The 19,759-nt window shown below is 53.9% G+C and overlaps 1 protein-coding gene across 1 annotated transcript in view; it reads left to right on the top strand.

Moving 5' to 3' along the window:
* PITPNM3 (PITPNM family member 3) overlaps positions 1 to 19,759 on the top strand; it is an 84,959-nt gene that overhangs the window by 42,457 nt on the left and 22,743 nt on the right. The window contains exons 4-8 of the mRNA XM_025362595.1: positions 11,907 to 11,983; positions 12,481 to 12,716; positions 17,583 to 17,772; positions 18,219 to 18,341; positions 19,099 to 19,283. Coding sequence (XP_025218380.1) covers positions 11,907 to 11,983; positions 12,481 to 12,716; positions 17,583 to 17,772; positions 18,219 to 18,341; positions 19,099 to 19,283 — 811 coding nt within the window. The remainder of the gene's footprint in view (positions 1 to 11,906; positions 11,984 to 12,480; positions 12,717 to 17,582; positions 17,773 to 18,218; positions 18,342 to 19,098; positions 19,284 to 19,759) is intronic.

Below are 19,759 nucleotides of genomic sequence, written 5' to 3'. Positions count from 1 at the left end.
AAGGACTCCTCCTCCTTTGTGTGTCCAGGGGCTTCTCTTTCTTCCTTCTCCTGCCATTGCCCCAAAACTCCAGGGGTCTTCCCAGCACTCTGGTTGGGGAAGGGTGAGTGCAGCATGCACACATGTGCAAGGAGTCCTCCATCCACAACAGTGAGGACAAGGACCCCGGAACCCAGCCTAGTGATCCCTTTTGTCCTGGGCTTGCAGCTCCTGGCCTAGGGTTCAGGCTCCCTAGAGCATGGGATGGCCAGGTCTTCTTATGTGGATCTCCTTCTTCCTGGAGCTGCCAAGGGACCGGTAGAGAGGACTCTCTCCTCTACTCAGGGCCAGGGCGTGAGGATCTCTTTTCACCCTGAAGCATTCTCTGTCTCCTTAAATCCTTTCCTCTTGGGAACAAAAGAGCTTTTGGAAACAAAAGCCAGGAAGCTCTGCCACAAACCTTCCCAGAGGCAAAGGAGCCAGAGCTGGGAGAAAATATAAATTGGTATCTAAAAAAAACCCACCCTGCTACATGCACTTTAAACAAATTCTTATTTTTAATCTATCTTTTGAGTAGGTAGCACATGTACATGGTATAAAATGCCTCCCTCTCCGGTCTTCCAGCGCACACAATTCTCCCTAGAAGAAAAGATGATAACCGATTTCTTAGATTCCATTTCAGAGATAATCTCTGCATACGTGAGTCTATCCATAAATATGCATTTATATATATTTTTATATCTGTATCCTCACGCAGAAGGGAGCACACAGTTCCTTTCATCATGCACCTTGCTTTTCTCAGATGTTGGTACTAGATCAAGATTGTCTCCTTAGCTCGGTACACTTAGAGCTGAGTTGTTTTTTGCAATGGGCGTGTGCGATTTCACTGTGGTACAATGTATTCAATCTGTCCCCTGCTGGTGGACGTATAGGTGCTTCCTGTCTTTTGCTATTGTGAAAGCACTGTGGCAATGGTGAGCATTGTGCATATGTCCTTTTGCACGTGGGCTTGGAATTGCTGGGTCAAAGGCATTTTGCATTTTGAATGACGTTGCCAGAGGGCCCTTCACAGAGGCTGTTTTACTCTCACCAGCAATGAATGCACAGGGTGTCACAACTGCCAATCCGACAGGTGAGGGGGAAAAGAAAGTTGTCTCAGGGTAATTTCAATGAGCCTTCCTCTAGTTTAGGGTTCTGAGGTTGAGCACCTTTTTCCTATGTGTAAGAGCGATTCCCAGGCCCTGTGCTGGACGCCGCACACACTCGGCGGGGGTTACTGCAGGTGCGCGTGGGCTGGAGCGTGCCACTGCATTCCTTTGTGTTTGTGCTGTTCCTGGCAAGGCCAGGGTGGACTTGACAGGGGATCATTAGGGCGTCAGGCCTAACAACCTAAGAAGTCCCTGCTCCCCATAGTAACCTCTCCCTGCTCTTTCTTCCCTGCCAAGAGTCTCCCTGAGGAGGCAGGGCTGTGGCGTGAAGGCATTAGTAAGAGCAAAGAGACCATCCCTTTCTTACTCCCCTCCTTCAGGACGATGAAGAGCGGGGAAGAGCCCTGACCTGGTGACCTGGGTTCTAGTCCCCAGCCCTCCACTTACATCCTGAGAGAAATCACTTCACCTTTCCAATCCTTGGTTTTCTCATCTTTAAGATGGGGAGGGTACTCCTGGCCTCACAGGATGAATGTGAAGATTGCCTGAGACACCGGGTGAGGACTAGAAACTCAGGACCAATCTAAGGAGGGCTGTGGTTGTTGCAGAGGAGTCTGCAGGGGAATACCAGGGTTTGGATGTCGTGTCCCTCTAGCATCCCTGTGTCGTGGTAGCAGAGTTTTCTCATGGTTGTATACCTGGAAATTTCACTGGGCCCGATTCAAGATGGCACCTCTGATCTGAACTGGGATTCCCCATGAGAACTGATCCTCTGAACTAACCCCGTGTTCACGTGGGGTATCTAACAACATGTTCTCAAGGGGCAGGGTTTGGGGCATAGGCCCTCGCAAGGGCCAGGCCCTGGTCTGGGGTAGTGTCTCTGTGAAAGGCTCACTGGGCCACTGAAGGTTTGAACACATCACCTTAGCCTGGTTAGTCAGATGAATCCAGGCGGACGTGATTAGATTCTGACACTGAAAGGGTTAAGGAGTCACGGAGGGACCTCAGCCGCCAGCTCCCCACCACACTGGATGAAACTTCCCTCCCCAGCACCCTGCTACGTGGCCACTTATATAACTTGCTTGTCTAACCTCAGTGAAGGAGAACAGCCTGTCTGCAGGTCAGCACAGGTCACTCTTGAACTGTTGTAAACATTTCCTAGGTTGTGCTAAAACTTGGAATGACTCTCCAGAAACCACCTCAACCCTTATTCATCCTGAGTCTGCCCTCTGCTCCCTTGACCCACACATGCTCAGCATAGATTGCAGGCAGCCGCTGTATCCCTCTGAGCCTGCTCTTCTCCAGGCTGGGTCTCTCAACCTCCTGAGCCCCTTTCTATAGCTTTCCTGCCCTGTTATTGGGCATCAGACATACCCTCGGCAGGGCCTGAGCTGCAGGGGCAGGGCAGGGATGTCCCCCTCTCATTTTGAACTGAGATCTCTGGTTTGTGCAGCCTTAGAGGTTGAGAAGTAACAGTGGCAGCCCCATGACCCTGACTCAGGCTGTTTGTAGCCTTTGGTCGTGTGACTGATCTGAAGCACATGACCTAGGTCTTTGTCATATGACCTGACCTTGGTCACATGACCTATTCTTGGTCATGTGATCCCAGGGGCTTGAGAGCTATTTGAAGGCAGGTGCTGTGTCTGATTGGTCTTGGTGTTTTCAACCCTGACACAAGTTTGGGCAATAACCAATAGGGTAGGAATAGGCAAGTGGTATCGAGGTCTTTTTTTTTTAAGTCCTTGGAAGGCTTTATTTTAATTTTATTTTATTATTTTATTTTTTCAAGATGGGGTTTTGCTCTTGTTGCCCAGGCTGGAGTGCAATAGTGGGATCTCTGCTTACTGCAACCTCCACCTGCTGGGTTCAAGTGATCCTCCTGCCTCAGCTTCCCAAGTAGCTGAGATTACAGGCACCTGCCACCATGCCTAATTTTTGTATTTTTAGTAGAGACGGGGTTTCACCATGTTGGCCAGGCTGGTCTCGAACTCCTGACCTCAACTGATCCACCCACCTTGGCCTCCAAAGTGCTGTGATTACAGGTGTGAGCCACCATGCCTAGCCTCGAGTTCGTTTTTAACCCAAACACACGATCTTAATTCACTCATCACGTTCCACATTTATTCTTTCCTTCCACAAGTATTTCTTGTCCTTTTATACTCCCTCATTAGCCTGTCAGCTCTCAGAGGGGAGGACATGTCACACCTTTTTCTTTGGAGTGTTTATATTGACTAAAATAGGAGGTTGTGGCTGGTTTTAAAATGTTCCTCGCATAGGCCGGGCACAGTGGCTCATGTCTGTAATCCCAGCCCTTTGGGAGGCCAAGGCGGGCAGATCATGAGGTCAAGAGCTCAAGACCATCCTGGCCAACACTGTGAAACCCCGTCTTTACTAAAAATACAAAAATTAGCTGGACGTGGTGGCGCATGCCTGTAGTCCCAGCTACTCAGGAGGCTGAGGCAGGAGAATTGCTGGAACCCGGGAGGCAGAGGTTGCAGTGAGCTGAGACTGCACCACTGCATTCCAGCCTGGCGACAGAGTGAGACTCCGTCTCGAAAAAAAAAAAAAAAAGTTCCTCGCATAAACATGACCATACTTGTATTATCTATCCAATAAACATTCACAAATAGTTTTAAACTAAAAGAAATATGGACTCCTTAGAGAAAAATTGGAAAATAGATGAAAGTAGAAAGTTATATATATATATATATATATATATATATAAATAAAATCCATTGTCCCAGCATCTAGAGAAAACCACTGTAAACATTTTGGTGTGTTTTCTTCTAATACGAGGCCCCAAGCTCCTTCCCGCACCTCCCCCACCATTATTTAGATTGCCGTTTTTCCCTTTCTGCAAAGCTAGGGGCTGGGAACCTGCAGAGGAGGGTGGCCTGCAGTCTGGCTGCTGAACAAACTCAGTGGCTTTTAAGTTTCACTCTCTTGGAGCCATCAGGAACTGCCTAGGGACAGGGATGTGCTGGAGTGAGGAAGGTGGGCTCTGGGTCCCCCAACCTGCTTCAGCCAGAGCCAATCCACTTTTATCTTTGCAAATTGGGCTCCTAAGGAAACTTTCATTGGCTAAAATTTTCCCCTGTTTTTTTTTTGTTTGTTTTTTTTTTTTTCCCGAGACAGAGTCTTGCTCTGTGCCCCAGGCTGGAGTGCAGTGGCGTGATCTCGGCTCACTGCAAGCTCCGCCCCCCCGGGTTGACGCCATTCTCCTGCCTCAGCCTCCCGAGTAGCTGGGACTACAGGTGCCTGCCACGGCGCCCGGCTAATTTTCTTGTATTTTTAGTAGAGACGGGGTTTCACCGTGTTAGCCAGGATGGTCTCGAACTCCTGACCTCGTGATCCACCGGCCTCGGCCTCCCAAAGTGCTGGGATTACAGGCTTGAGCCACCGCGCCCGGCCAATTTTCCCCTGTTTTTAAAAAAGTTTAAAAACCTTCAGAAGAGGGCCCATCATTTCCTCAGCTTCGTGCTGCTCCATCCACACAGTTACTGGCTGTTGGTCCCCACACCTTCTGTGTGGCCGCAGGTTCCCATTCATGAGCACACATTCCTTGAGCTCCTGTGGTGAGAGCTGTGGGTTCCTTAGACAGTTTGTTATTCTGCCAGTGTGTTCTCCTCCCCAGATGCCCCTAAGCCCTTGGCATTCCCTTGAGCTGCTGGTCCAGTGACCCTATCTATGCCACATGCTATGATGCAGGGTCAGCGAGCTGGTTCCAGGCGAACTTATTAGAGCTGTGGGAGCCACTGCTCCCCTCCCCTCCCCGCACTTCCCCTCCCTTCCCGCGCCCCCCGCCCCCTCCCCGCCTTTTTGTTTTTTTTTTTTTTTTTGAGACAGAGTCTCACTCTGTATCCCAGGCTGGAGTGCACGATCTGGGCTCACTGCAACCTCCGCCTCCCAGGTTTAAGCGATTCTCCTGCCTCAACCTCCCAGATAGCTAGGATTACAGGTGCCCACCACCACGCCTGGCTACTTTTTGTATTTTTAGTAGAGACAGGGTTTCACCATGTTGGCCAGGCTGGTCTCGAACTCCTGACCTCAAGTGATCCGCCCACCTCAGCCTCCCTCGGTGCTGGGATTACAGGGGTGAGCCACCACGCCCGGCCCCACTGCTCCCTTTTCGAAGGATCCTCAAAGCATTTGTTTATTAATTTGCCCCAGGACTTGCCTAGGAATGAACACCGAGCTCCCTAGTTGGAATCAACCACTTTGAAAAGCAAAGCGAAATGTGCTGCCTGCAGCTTTTTGGTTATTCTTCCTTTCTCCATAGCCTCTCAAAGCGGCTCCATCCTTGTGACTGTGGGTCCCCTTCAAGGTCCTAGTGCCGAATTCTGCCGGTCTGGAGGCTAGCACTCCCAGAGGGCACTCACGCTTGGACTCATAGAATCTCAGACTGCCTGACTCTTACCAGGGAATGTAGGCAAACCCCTCATTTTGCGGTGGTTTGCAGAGCGTGTCTGAGGTCACCCTCTGAGTAGGGGGTTAGTTTCCCATCCGAGGACTCTATCTGTGTCCTATCTTCCCTGTAAGTCTGTGTGTGTCCTTCTCTCCGCCTGTGTGTGTCACGTGGGCTCACCTGGGGAGTTGGGGCTGTGGGCTGAGCCCCCGAGATGCTACTGAATGAGGCTATAGTTCTTCCCAGATGTCACCTAGCTATATGGATGAATCCCACATGGCAGCAAAATAGCAAAGCCTTTGACTTCCAAGCAGGGCCAGGGTAGACTTGACAGGGGATCCTCAGAGCGTAACATGTCTTTATTTATTTATTTATTTGGAGATGGAGTCTTGCTCTGTCACCAGGCTGGAGTGCAGTGGCGTGATCTCGGCTCACTGCAACCTCCGCCTCCCAGGTTCAAGCGATTCTCCTGCCTCAGCCTCCTGAGTAGCTGGGATTACAGGTGTGCGCTACCACGCCCAGCTAATTTTTGTGTTTTTAGTGGAGATGGGGTTTCACCATGTTGGCCAGGCTGGTCTCGAACTCCTGACCTTGTGATCTGCCCACCTTGGTCCCCCAAAAAGTACTGGGACTACAGATGTGAGCCACAGTGCCCGGTGAGTAATGTGTCTTTTTATTTATTATTTATTATCATTATTATTATTATTTTTTGAGACGGAGTCTTGCTCTGTCGCCCAGGCTGGAGTGCAGTGGCACGATCGCGGCTCACCCCAACCTTCGCCTCCCAGGTTCATGCCATTCTCCTGCCTCAGTCTCCCGAATAGCTGGGACTATAGGCACCCGCCACCATGTCCGGCTAACTTTTTGTATTTTTACCAGTGACGGGGTTTTACTGTGTTAGCCAGGTTAGTCTCGATCTCCTGACCTCATGATCCACGCACCTCAGCACCTCGGCCTCCCAAAGTGTTGGGATTACAGGCGTGAGCCACTGCGCCCGGCTAACGTGTCCTTTTAAATGGGGGAGGAGCTCGACTGAAAGGGCCTAACAGTCTGAGCAGTTCCTGCCCCTCATAGTAGCCTCTCCTCACTTTTTCCTCCCTGCCAAGAGTGCCCCTGAGGAGGCAGGGCTGAGGCGTGAAGGCATTAGTAAGAACAAAGAGACAATCCCTCTTTTACTCCCCTCCTTCAGGACGGTGAAGAGCCCTGGCCTGGTGACCTGGGCTGGTTTATGCAAAAAAAAAAAAAAAAAAAAAAAAATTGTGTTTCTACCCATGCATGAGCTTCCACTAGCTCATAGAGGATTAGATACCTTTGTAGCTACTTCTCAGCATGTGTCACGTGATCTCAAGGTGGGCCCAGCTCTGCTCGGTTGACTCCAGGGGTGGCTAACGGAGGGGTAGGAGTGACTGCCGAGGATGGAGGAGGAGACTGTTCGGCTTTAGCCAGGGGGCCCCTCAGCATCCACCCCTGTGGACCCCAGAGGCTGGTAGCAAGAGAGAGGGAGACAGCCACGCTCTCCAGCCGAGCTGTGGTGAGGCTTTGCTTGGGGTGCTGAGTGTGTGGGTGATGACCTTGGCTTTCGTCTCAAGAGCAGTGTGGCTCATTGGCAATTAGAGGGGATGATCACAATTGGTACCTCACCAAGGCTGTGATTAAGCAAAAATAGGCTCCATTCTTCAGGCATCAAGAGCAGCCATGGTGAGCTGGGTGGACCACCTCTCCTGATGTGGGGCTAGCAGGGTACTAGGAGCTGGCACTGTGGTAGCTGGCCTGTCTCAAAGCCTGTCAAAAAACACTGTCACAAAAACAGCTGTGGGCTCACCCACCCCACACCTGGGCCCTGCAGGGACCCAGCCTGAATAGGGACGTGCAAACAGAAATGAACAGGAAGTGGGAAGAAACAGGCAGCCCAATGATGAGGTCCTGGGGTCCCCTGTATGTGGCTCTCCACCCCTGAGGACCCCCTGCCAGCTGCTTTTATCACCAGAGTCCCTGAGGAAGCCTCTAGGGGTGGAATTATAGAGCCCAGACCAGACTCTTCTAGAATCCCTAGAGGTTCCTACATACCAGTTCCCATGAGTACTTTCACGAAATGTGCTTCTCAGTGGATGATGCTTCCCTGAACCTGATTTCTCCTGAGGGTTTAATGGCACAGAGATGTCTCACAGGCTGTGTGCATCCTGGGATCTTCCAAAAGGTTTTCATAAAAATGCCATCCTAGGCCCTGAAAGCTGATGAACTCTATTCTCAAGGGGCCTACAGTCTGATGGGGAAATAGACAAGTGAGCCAGCACCAGCGGCGCCTACTGTGGGATAACCATCTTTGCCTAGATAGATCAAAGATGGCTTTCTGGAGGTGACAGCAATTGAGCAGGGTTTTGCAGGATGAGTAGAAGTTTGCCAGTCTGCAAAGGCAGGAAGGGCTTACAGGCAGGCAGAGGGCTCACGTGAGCAAAGGCAAGGACGAGTGAAAGGGTTATGTCTTAGGGGTGAGTCAGAGCCAATGGCCTCAATCATCATGGTAGGAATATCTGGCTTTTAGAAGAGCAGAGACCTGTGGGGAAGGTACAGGGAAGGTGGCCTACGGCTGCCCCTGCTTGTCTACAGGGGCCTCTGCTAAGACGAAGACGGGGGATGTGCCTTTCTGTGGGGAAGCTCTGGTCCTGTTAGTCACCTCTCAAGGGGCCAGAATCTAAATCTGGCAGGCTAGATCTCCCTTCCTCCATCTCCCAGAGCAAAGCATTCCTGGCTTTTGTGCATGGAAAGGAAGCAAGGCTCTGTCCCCAAACAGCGTAGGAGGCGAGACTCTTCCCTGCTGCTAGGGAGGAGTGAGGGATAGTGAGGATAATCCTGCCCAGTCTCTGGCCTGTGGCTCCCATCCCCACGGAACCAGGCATGGCCTCAACATCGTTGGTGGCCAGGATGCAGCAGTCATCCATCGATTTGATGCCCAGAGCATCACATGGGTCCCGAGGGGGCTGGCTCCAGACAGATCAAAGATGTAGGCGCTCCTTGGCTTTCGTAATGGGTGAGGGTGCAGGGTCCAGCCCCCACCTAACAGAGGGCATCGTGCCCAGGAGACAGCAGGACCCTCATGTCTTCCCTGCAATGTATTTATAGCCTTGCCATAGTAATTTGTGGCAATCACAGCATTTAATCCTGTAATCACACTGCAAACAGGCACCCAGCCCAGCAAGGCCGAGGAGCCTGCCAGGGCTCAGGGAGGGACTTGGCACAAGGGAAGGCAAGTGTGGAGGCGGCAATGTCCCCAGCAGCCCATCTTGTCAGCTGTGGCCCTGGCTCTGTGCCCTGGATGTCCCCTGGATAGTGATAATAATAACAATAGCAGCTAACCCATGTGACACTTCCTGTGTTCCGCACCCTGCTCTAAGCCCTTTATGCATACGAACTCATCTATCCTCATCACCACCCCATGGGGTAGCTGCTTTTATTATCCCCGTATTCCAGATGAAGAAACTGAGGCACAGGTCACACAGCTGATAAAAGCCAAGATGTGAACTCAGGTGAACTCAGATGTGATCCAGGGTCCCTGGCTTTAACCACGCTCCTCCCAGCCCTAGAGCCAACCTCAGCCCTGCCGTCACTCCTTGTTCTTCTTGACTCACAGCCTGCCCCAGAGTCGCACACACAGCTGCACACACCATGAAGCATGAGCGCTTTGTCTCAGGGAAGCCACACTCAGACCATCTCCCTCCTGGTGCTAGTTCATGGGGTGGAAACGGGCCTGGCAGCGGCAGGCCTGGGCTTGAACCTTTAAGGTACTTGGGGCAGGTGACGTAGGTTGAGTCTTGGTTTGCTCATCTGTAAAATGGGCTAATTACAAGACCATTCAGACTCAGAGAGAAATTGCGGGGACCAGACAGGATGAATCATGTAAAGCACATAGCGCCCAGGACATAATAAGTGCTTAATAAAGCTGAGCCATTACTGTTGTCTTGTGTTATCATCCTGTCCTGAGGGGAGAGCCTGGGTCTCCTCTAGCCAAGCCCAGGGCAACGTCTTTAGTAAGTTAGAAATTAGGCAGGAGAGCTGAGCCAGTGGGAAGAACTAGGAAGTGCTGGGCACAGCCGGGCCCCAGGATGGGTTTTCCCTCCTGCATTTAGGAAACGATTTCCTGTCTGTGTGGGCAGCTCGGAGCTCATAAAGCAGTTACCCTTTGACTGGGATTGTGTCTGGGAGGACTGGATATTTCAGAAATGCTCTTCCCTGCTGAGAAAAGCTTCTCATGTGCAGTTCCTTGTAGAGGTACCCTCCCCTGGGGCTGGTCGTGGTGAGGGGATGTTGACAGGGTGCCTAGCGTTGCCCACAAAACCCCCGGAAGTACCCTCCCCAGACGTGACTCCTAGAGGGGAGCAGCAGGCTGTGGTGGGGGTGTGGGGGGTGTGAAGAAGGCAAGGACCATCTTTATCTAGAACCTGCGACTTTAAGAGAGAGATGAGCCAGTTCCTCCTCCCTGAAGACAAACAGGTGGTTCAGCTTGGCTGTAGGTTTTAGCCACACACGGGAAGTAGCATCCATCTCACGGGAGAGGAAGGAGAGGAGCTGAAGGCAGCCTGGAGGCAGGAAGGAGTCCTCAGAGCGGCAGGTATCATTTGGGTGGGGGCTCGGGGGTGGCCGTTGGATGCTTTGAAGTGTCTCCACCCAGGAGTCCAATGTCATGACATTCAGGGGCATAGGTGTTAGATCAGGGGTTGACAAGTGTTTCTGGAAAGGGCCAGATAATAAATATTTCCAGCTTTGTAAGCTGTAAGGTGTCTGCTGTGACTGCTCCGCTCCTATGGCACAAAAGCTGCCTGCCATAGACAATCTGTAAATGAAGGAGCCTGAGTGTGTTCCAATAAAACTTTATTTACAAAAAACAGGCAGTGGGGCAGATTTGGTCCATGGCTGTGGTTTACTGAATTCTGTGTGAGGGAAATGAGAGCTCAGGGAGGGCTGGGAGCGAAGAAGGACTTCTTGAAGGAGGAGCTGTTGAGCCCAGGCTGCTGAGAGGAGCAAGGAGAGATTTCTGACAAAGGCCAGCTTTACCCTAAAGCTCATGGGGGATACCAAGAGTGTTTCAAATGCTGACCTTACCTCTCTGGGAGTCTGCCTTCCCTAGAAAGTGGTCCCGTAATTCAAGGCTCTATTATCTCTCTGATAACTTCAAATATATATATACACACACACACACACACACACATATTTTGAAAGTATTTATCCAGCTGTGTTAGGGTTCTCTAGAGAAACCGACTGAAAGGATATATACACAGATGTATAAAAAGAGACTTATTGGCCAGGCACGGTGGCTCATGCCTGTAATCCCAGCCTTTTGGGAGGCCGAGGCAGGCAGATCACTTGAGGTCAGGAGTTTGAGACCAGCCTGACCAACATGGAGAAACCCCGTCTCTTCTAAAAATAAAATTAGCCAGGTGTGGTGGCGCATACCTGTAATCCCAGCTACTTGGGAGGCTGAGGCAGGAGAATCGCTTGAACCTCGGAGGAGGAGGTTGCGGTGACCTGAGATTGCACCATTGCACTCCAGCCTGGGCAACAAGAGTGAACCTCCGTCAAAAAAAAAAAAAAAAAAAAAAAAGAAAGAAAGAAAGAGAAAAAAGAGACTTATTATGAGGGACTGTCTCTTGTGATGATGGAGGCTGAGAGGTTCCCTGATCTGCTGTCTGGAAGTTGGGAGGCTCAGGAAAGCCTGTGGTGTAGTTCCAGCCTAAGCCCAAAGGCCGGAGAACCAGGCGAGACAATGGCATGAATCCCAGTTCAAGTCCCAAGGCCGGAGAAGCGGATGTGCTGATGTGTGAGGCAGGAGATGGAAGTCTGAGCTTGAGAAGAGTGAATCCTCCCTCCCTGCACCTCTTTGTTCTACTCAGACCCTCACGGACTGCACGGTGCCCACCCGCCTTGGCAGGACAGATCGCCTTCGTTCACTGCTTCAAATGCCAACCTCTTCCCCAAACGCCTCACAGATAGACCCAGAGAGTGTGTTTTACCAGCTCTCTGGGCACCTCTCAGCCCCGTCAAGAGAGGGTGCATACAATTTGCCATCACACCAGCAATTCGAGTTGTTCTCAGCGGGAGGCTTGGCTCAAATCGCCGTCCGTAACTGGCAGTGGAAGTCGTCAGGCGGCACTCAGCCTTGCGGCCTCACTCTGCCACCCTCCCTTTCCTTGTGAGGAGAAAGGGTTTCATGTTGTGTGGGTCTCAGAGGCAGGGCCTGGATGGGGTGACTCTTCCTAGCTCCAGACTCTAACTAACTTGAGCTCACCTATGATGTAAGCCAAGGCCTCACCTTTAGGGCCAGCTGGGCCCAGGGAGTGTCTGATCACCTGAGGATGCTGAGCCCTCCTTTCCCTCTGCAGGAGAACTGTACCGGGTTTCCTTGAGAAGACAGAGGTTCCCGGCCCAGGGAAGCATCGAGATCCACGAAGACAGCGAGGTGGGCTGGGTTTCGGAGGGCGTCTGGGCCCGCCTCGGAGGCTGGGATTTTAGGAAGAGCCCTTGGATACTAGGCGGCCTCATTTTCTTCCAGCTCTTCATCTGACTTGCTGTGTGACCCTGGGTGGGTCCGTGTCCTTCCCTGGGCTTTGGGTTCCCGTATGAACAGGAGGCGTCTCTTGGGACTCTTCCTGCCCTGCCACCCCTCCTGGCAGCCCGTGTCCTTCCCTCGCTCTGAATGCCCCCGAGGTTCTGTCACACAGCGGGGGGTATTCGAGCTGAGCCTACTCCTCAGATTGCAGTTAAAACAGGCTGGACATAGTGCCTGCTTCTCTGGCCTCAGTCTCCCCGTGTGTGTGAGCATGCGCGTGTGTGTCCCTGTGTGCGTCCCTGTGTGTGTGTGTCCCTGTGTGCATCCCTGTGTGTGTGTGTCCCTGTGTGCCTCCCCCTACCCCAGCCGCCTTTCTCTCTCTGTATCCCAACCGCCTTGGCTCTCAGGAAGGCTGCCCACAGCGCTCCTGCAAGACGCATGTCCTCCTGCTGGTCCTGCACGGGGGAAACATCCTGGACACGGGCGCCGGGGACCCGTCCTGCAAGGCAGCCGACATCCACACCTTCAGCTCCGTGCTGGAGAAGGTCACACGAGCCCACTTCCCTGCTGCCCTGGGCCACATCCTCATCAAGTTCGTCCCCTGTCCTGCCATCTGCTCTGAGGCTTTCTCGCTCGTCTCTCAGTGAGTCCATTTCTGCTTGTTTGGACTGGTTGGGGTTAGTGGGGGGACTACGTGGAGGGGCTTCCCCCACAACATGGACCCCATGGGCAGATGAGTACCTGCAGGGACTCTCCAGGATGTCAGATCCTGATGAAACACAAGCATCCCTGGTGGAAGGTGTTGGGAAGAGTCCTCCGCCTTGCCTGGGTGTGCTGGGGTCCTGTGAAATCTTGAGCCACTTCCTGTGTTCAACAAGCCTGCTCTGTTTGGCCCAGATAAAGACACTGAGTGTCGAGAGGTTGAGCAGTTTCCCCCAGGGTTGCCCAGCCCATGGAGACAGGAGTCAAACTCGGCCACACAGTTGCAGCCAAGTAGGAATCTGAAAAACACGAATGGTGTTTCTCCTGTGCTCTCACACCGTAACAGTCAACACAGGAGACTTCCGGGGCCACATGTGAGGGGCTGTTTCCGTACACAGCAGTCAGTTCTGCTGTGGGCACCAGCTGGGTGCCCTGCAATTCAATTCCGCCACTGTCTACTTGCAGATAGCATCAGATCCACGGGGTGAGAGCTTGGTCCCACAAGACTGCCCCAAACTTCCGACACCGATACCGTGCCCCAGTTTGTTTTACCTGCACTGCTGACAGCGCAGCTTCCAGCTGGGGTTCTCGCAACCCTGTCACCAGGTTCAATTAATTGCTAGATGGGCTCACAGAACTCAGGAAAATGCTGAATCACATTTACTGGTTTATTATAAAGGATACAGATGAAGAGAGGCATAAGGTGAGGTATGGGAGAAGGGGCGTGGAGCTTCCCTAGGTGTGCCGGCCTCTAGAAACCTCCACACGTTCAGTTCTCTGGAAGCTCTCCTGTCCTTTTGTCTCTGGAATGGAGGTGTCATTGGCCAGGCATGACTGACAACGTAGATATGTGGTTAGACAAAAAGGGTCTGACATTCAGACCGAGTGGGGAAACCCCGCAGGGCCTGTCTGCTCAGATGCTTCTTGGCCTCTCCACAGCATTCCTTCCTCCTCGGTATGGGGCAGGACCCCTTCTGAAACGAGGGTCTCATGACCTCAATCCGACAAGGGAGGTCAGAGAATTTCTTCACAGCCAGCTCCAAGACAGAAAGGTGGGGGCAAGTTCCTGCCTGGGGAGAGAATTAAAGGAGGGCAGGAGAATGTCAGAGAGAGAGACAGAGAGAGACTGATTCTGTTTTCCAAGGCCTAAACGCCCCAACATTATAACAACGGCTACGGGAGCCAGGAACTTTGGACAAACCTATCTATCTATTCTCTCTCTCTCTCTCTCTCTCTCTCTATTCTATTTATCTAGGTATTCATCCATCCATCCATCCATCCATCTATCCATCCATCCTCATCACTCTATCCATCCATCTATCCATCCATCCATTATCTCTGTCTGTCTGTCTGTCTATCTATCTATCTATCTATCTATCTATCTATCTATCTATCTATCTGATCTATCTGTCTACCTCATGATATCACAGTGCTGTGATGGAGGAGGAACAGGGCACTGTGGGCTCTCCGAGAAAGGCCAGAGAGGACTTCCTGGAGCAGTGACTTTTGGGTTTGCATACCATGGCTAAGTGTGTGGGCTCTCAGGCCGCATGGATCTGAATCCTGGCTGTGTGATCAGGGGAACGTGTTGAACCTCTCCTTATCTCAGTTTCCTAATCTATACAATGAAGGTAGCCTTAGTAAATAACCTCTCAGGGTGGTTTTGAAGAGTCTGTGTGCTAATGTGTGTGAAGCACTCAACACAGTGTCCAAAACGTAGAAAGTGCATAGGGATGCCAGTCTTGGGGATGCCAGCCTTGGGGATGCCAACCTTAGGGATGCCAGCTGTGGGGATCCAGCCATGGGGATACTAGCCTTGAGGATGCCAGCCTTGGGGATGCTAGCCATGGGGATGCCAGCCTTAGGGATGCCAGCTGTGGGTATCCAGCCATGGGGATACTAGCCTCGGGGATACTAGCTATGGGGATGCCAAGCTTGGGGATACTAGCCATAGGGATGCCAGCCTTAGAGATCCAGCCATGGGGATGCCAGCCTTGGGGATACTAGTCTTGGGAATACTAGCCATGGGGATGCCAGCCTTAGGGATGCCGGCTGTGGGGATCCAGCCATGGGGATACTAGCCTCAGGGATACTAGCTATGGGGATGCCAGCCTTGGGGATGCTAACCTTGGGGATGCCAGCCTTGGGGATGCTAACCTTGGGGATGCCAGCCTTGGTGATGCCAGCTGTGGGGATCTAGCCATGGGGATACTAGCCTCGGGGATACTAGCTATGGGGATGCCAAGCTTGGGGATACTAGCCATAGGGATGCCAGCCTTAGAGATCCAGCGATGGGGATGCCAGCCTTGGGGATACTAGCTGTAGGGATCTAGCCATGGGGATGCCAGCCTTGGACATGTGATGCTAGCCTCAGGGATACTAGCCATGCGGATGCCAGCCTCGGAGATGCTAACCATGGGGATGCCAGCCTCGGGGATGCTAGCTGTCACTCACATCATCTTCCTCCTGGCTGGAAGAGGGGCTCTCTCTGCAGGTGGAGAGTGGGCTGGGGAGGGAGACTTCCAGCTCGCAGTAGGGAACCCAGCTGGTGGGGAGAAAGGAGGGAAGGATGTGTGCACAGAAGGGCTGGCTGAGCGCCGGGTAGCTTGCTCACTGCTGACGCTGGCATATCCTTGCCCACTGTGGGCCCTGGTACCTGTGGGGGACAAACTGAGGGGACCTCCAGGGTGTGGGGCCTCTGGGAGCTCCACCCACTGCTCCAGGCCCTGAGGACTGCAGTGCTCCCCGTCTACCTGTCCTGTTGAACTAGCTAAAAGTAAGTGCCTGGGGCCGGGTGGATACCTGGACTCTCAGCAGTCATATGTGTAAAAAATGACCCAAATGCCTGCAGGGCCCAAATCCTGTAGGTATTTGGCAGATCGCTGGGGCTGGCAGCTGGGAACTTTCAGTCGGGGGCAGGAGGGAGGCCTCTGCACCTCCATTCTGCCTCTCCCCCTCACAGGACCCTGCCAGAGACTTGGGGCCACTGCAGAGCCCAGCCCTCAGGCAGGGCCCTCATACCCTGGGGCTCCGGAGCTGGGGAAGGTGCGAAGAGGCCCCTAGCAGAGTGCCAGGTGTGTGGGGCACACCGCACCCCCAATTCCCCAGGAGAATGGGAGCCACTGTTCTCAGTCAGATGTGGCTCTGAGGAGGGCTCCGTGCGGGGAGGGCCAGAGTCCCCTGCCCTGGAGCTTCCAGCTGGTCGGGAGAGAGCATGGGCAAGCCCCTTCCCTTCCCTGGGCCTTCCTTTTCCCCCTCTGGATAGGGGGAAAGTCAGAGACTCTGATTTATCTGCATTCCTTGGACACCACCAGGAATTGCGGGCAGATCTCCATCAGAGTTGGAAGGAAGGAAGATTAGGTCCGTAATTCCGCAACCTGGTTAATTGCCCACATCCCTGGCGTGATTCTTGTTAAACTGCGAGATGTCCAGGCCTCCCCCGGGCGGTGGCTGATTCAGGAGGGAGGTGCCCCGGAATCTGCATCTCTGACACCTGCTCACTGCCTAGCTGGTGGCATAGCATGTTCCGTTGTCCCTCTGCCAGTCCAGGACTTCACTGTGCAAGTTCATCATCCATCTCAGGAACCCCTGTACCTGTCCCCAGGACATCTGACCTCCAGAGCTGGGTCACCTCTATCTCCAGGAAGACGGATGGCCCAGCCATTCGCAGGCCGGCAGGAGGGAGCTTAGTTCTCCCCCAGGCAGCTCCTTGCCAGGGCCATTCATCACCCCGTAATCACGGCTGGGAGGGAGCTCTTTCTCCGCTAATTAAAATCTCTCCGCTGCAATCGAGGCCTGTTTCCTCTAATTTGTGTTCTTTGGAGATGAGGAATGGCTGACAGGGCCAACCTTGTACACCACGAGGACTCTGCCACCTGCTGAGAGTGCTCGAGCCCTGTCACCTGCCCCAGATTCTGTCGAGTGCCAGTGGGATCTGCATTGGGCTCCATCAGCCTGAGCTTGGGCTAAGGGGGAAGGGCAGGCTCTGGACAGGGGTGGAGAGTTCCCAGCCTCCCGCTATGGTCCTTCCTAACCAGCCAGGTCCGACAGTGCACCTGGGTCGGAAGCCCCAGGGAACAGAAGCAGAGGTTGGGGCAGAGGCAGGGGCAGGTGACTCGGAGGCACTGGTCTCAAGTGAGTCTGAGCTGCCCAGAGAGGGAGGCATTTCCTAGTGGGAAGGTAGGGAGTTGAGGGCACCAATGCAAAGTCTGGACCATCTGCTGACTGGACACTGTTGGGCAGGCTCTCAGCCCCCTCTGGGGTCACAGAACTTTCTGCAAAGCTAATGAAAGCTCTGATCTTCTCCCAGTGACACAGTGAACACATCATGTCTGTAGCCATGTGCCCAGCTCCAAGCTGTGGCCAACATGTGAACCCCAAGCCTGGCATGCCCTGTCTTCTCCTTTCCCAGCTTCTTCAAAGCCTTCCATGAGGCCTAGTTCCAGCCCCACCTCCTCCAGGAAGTCTGCCATGATGATATGTTCCACACTAGCTGACTGCTCAGCTGACTTCTTCCTCTATGATTGGGGTGTCCTTTGGGGCCATGCAGAAGAGGGCAATAGAGACCACAGTCACAGGGACCCCAGGACCCACACCCATGGCCAACACAGGAAGGACACACAGGGAGTCAGTGTAGGCTTGAATCCTCTTCCCCTCTCCTCCCCACACGGCTCCCGCCTGGGTCTTCCTGAAGGGTCCCGGGAGCCCAATTCCGGGCCAGTATGCGCTCTCTTCTGCCTGATTCTCAGCCCCAAACCTGCCAACCTGCCCGATCCTGGCTGGGCTCACCTTGGGCCCCTGTCTGCAGCCTGAACCCCTACAGCCACGATGAGGGCTGCCTCAGCAGCAGCCAGGACCACGTCCCTCTGGCCGCCCTTCCCCTGTTGGCCATCTCCTCCCCGCAGTACCAGGACGCTGTCGCCACCGTCATCGAGCGAGCCAACCAGGTCTACAGAGAGTTCCTGAAGTCCTCCGATGGGATCGGCTTCAGTGGGCAGGTAGGACAGCCCGTCCTCCCCTCCTCTCCCCTCCCCCTGTTCCGGCCCCTGCCTGGGAGAGAGGCTGGAATCTACTGAAAGGACCAAGGCCAGGCTGTTCTCGAATCAGCCTCTGAGCTCAAAGTCGGCTTTTGAGATCTCTGAGTTTGCCCTCATTTTACAGATGGAAAAACGGAGGCCAACAGTCTGAGTTCTGATTCTGAGCCCATGCTGCTCTCCAGCCCAAGTCCGACCCCTGAGAATAGCCTTCTCCCCGTCCCTGGGCTGACCTGGGCCGACGTCAACCCTGACCCCCCAGTTTGCACACTGTTTCCCAATTGGGCTCTCTCAACGCCTCCCAAGGACGAGTTCTCATTCTCCTGTGAGGAGGCAGCACTGCTCTGGCCGGGTGTGGGGTGAGGGGCCAGCAATGGGCAGGCCTGCAGTCCCAGCTGCATCTCTTCCAGGTATGTCTCATCGGGGACTGTGTGGGGGGCCTCCTGGCCTTCGATGCCATCTGCTACAGTGCGGGGCCCTCAGGGGACAGCCCTGCCAGCAGCAGCCGGAAGGGGAGCATCAGCAGCACCCAGGTACGGCTGGGGGGCAGGACTGCGGGAGGGCTGTGCCCACAGAGGTAGGGCCCGCCCCTCAGGGAGACAGTGCTGGTTCTTCACGTTGGCACCATGACATCCAGGTTACAAAGAAGTGTATCATAATCCAGCTGGGCGCAGTGGCTCATGCCTGTAATCCCAGCACTTTGGGAGGCCGAGTTGGGCAGATCACTTGAGGTCAGGAGTTTGAGACCAGCCTGGCCAACATGGTGAAACCCCGTCTCTACTAAATGCAAAAATTAGCCGGGCGTGGTGGTGCGCGCCTGTAATCCCAGCTACTCGGGAGGCTGAGGCACGAGAATCACTTAAACCCAGGAGGCGGAGTTTGCAGTGAGCCAAGATCGTACCACTGTACTCCAGCCTGGGTGACAGAGGGAGGCTCTGTTTCAAAAAAGAAAAAAAAAAAAGAAAAAGAAGAAGTGTATTCCTAATCCCATAAGAGTAGCAGGGGATTATTATGACAGGTGTGGAAACTGAGGCCCGGAGAGCTGGATTTGGCTCCTTCGACAGCCGTCCAGCGTCCCAGCGGGAATGTCAATCCTGTGGATGCGGGAGAGAGCCTATGCCTAAAATCCTACCATGATTATGACGTGGCTTCCTGTGTCTTTTGGAAGAAGGGTAGCCCCTCACATCTTAGGATGAAGGGGTTGGTTTGTGCTTGAGGGGAGGAGACAGGGCCCCAGAGTCTCCCGTGACAACAGTCCTTTTTTCTCCTGTCCCCTGTTCGGTCCCAAAGGACACCCCAGTTGCGGTGGAGGAAGATTGCAGTCTGGCCAGCAGCAAGCGTCTCAGCAAAAGCAACATTGACATCTCCAGTGGGTTGGAGGATGAGGAGCCCAAGAGGCCGTTGCCACGGAAACAGAGCGACTCCTCCACCTATGACTGCGAGGCCATCACCCAGCATCATGCCTTCCTCTCAAGGTAGCCCCTCCCTGTCCCCTGCTTGCATTCTGTCAAAGCACCCAGAGCAAGAAGACCTTGGCTCAGAGTCAACTGGGAGGGCTGTGACCAGTCATATGTCCCAGGCCCTTCCGTGGGGGCCCACAGATAAGCATTGAAATGCTGGGACCGAGGCCACTGGCCATCCGCCCTGCACTGAGGGACCGAGGCCACTGGCCATCCGCCCTGCACTGAGGGACCGAGGCCACTGGCCATCCGCCCTGCACTGAGGGACCGAGGCCACTGGCCGTCCGCCCTGCACGGAGGGACCGAGGCCCCTCGCCGTCGGCCCTGCACTGAGGGACCGAGGCCACTGGCCGTCCGCCCTGCACTCAGGGACCGAGGCCACTCGTCGTCCGCCCTGCACTGAGGGACCGAGGCCACTCGCCGTCGGCCCTGCACTGAGGGACCGAGGCCACTGGCCGTCCGCCCTGAACTGAGGGACCGAGGCCACTGGC

Source organism: Theropithecus gelada, chromosome 16, assembly GCF_003255815.1.
Source record: "Theropithecus gelada isolate Dixy chromosome 16, Tgel_1.0, whole genome shotgun sequence".
Classification (NCBI taxonomy): domain Eukaryota; kingdom Metazoa; phylum Chordata; class Mammalia; order Primates; family Cercopithecidae; genus Theropithecus; species Theropithecus gelada.
Note: the sequence above shows the minus strand (reverse complement) of the source record. Positions and strands in the feature narration are given on the sequence as shown.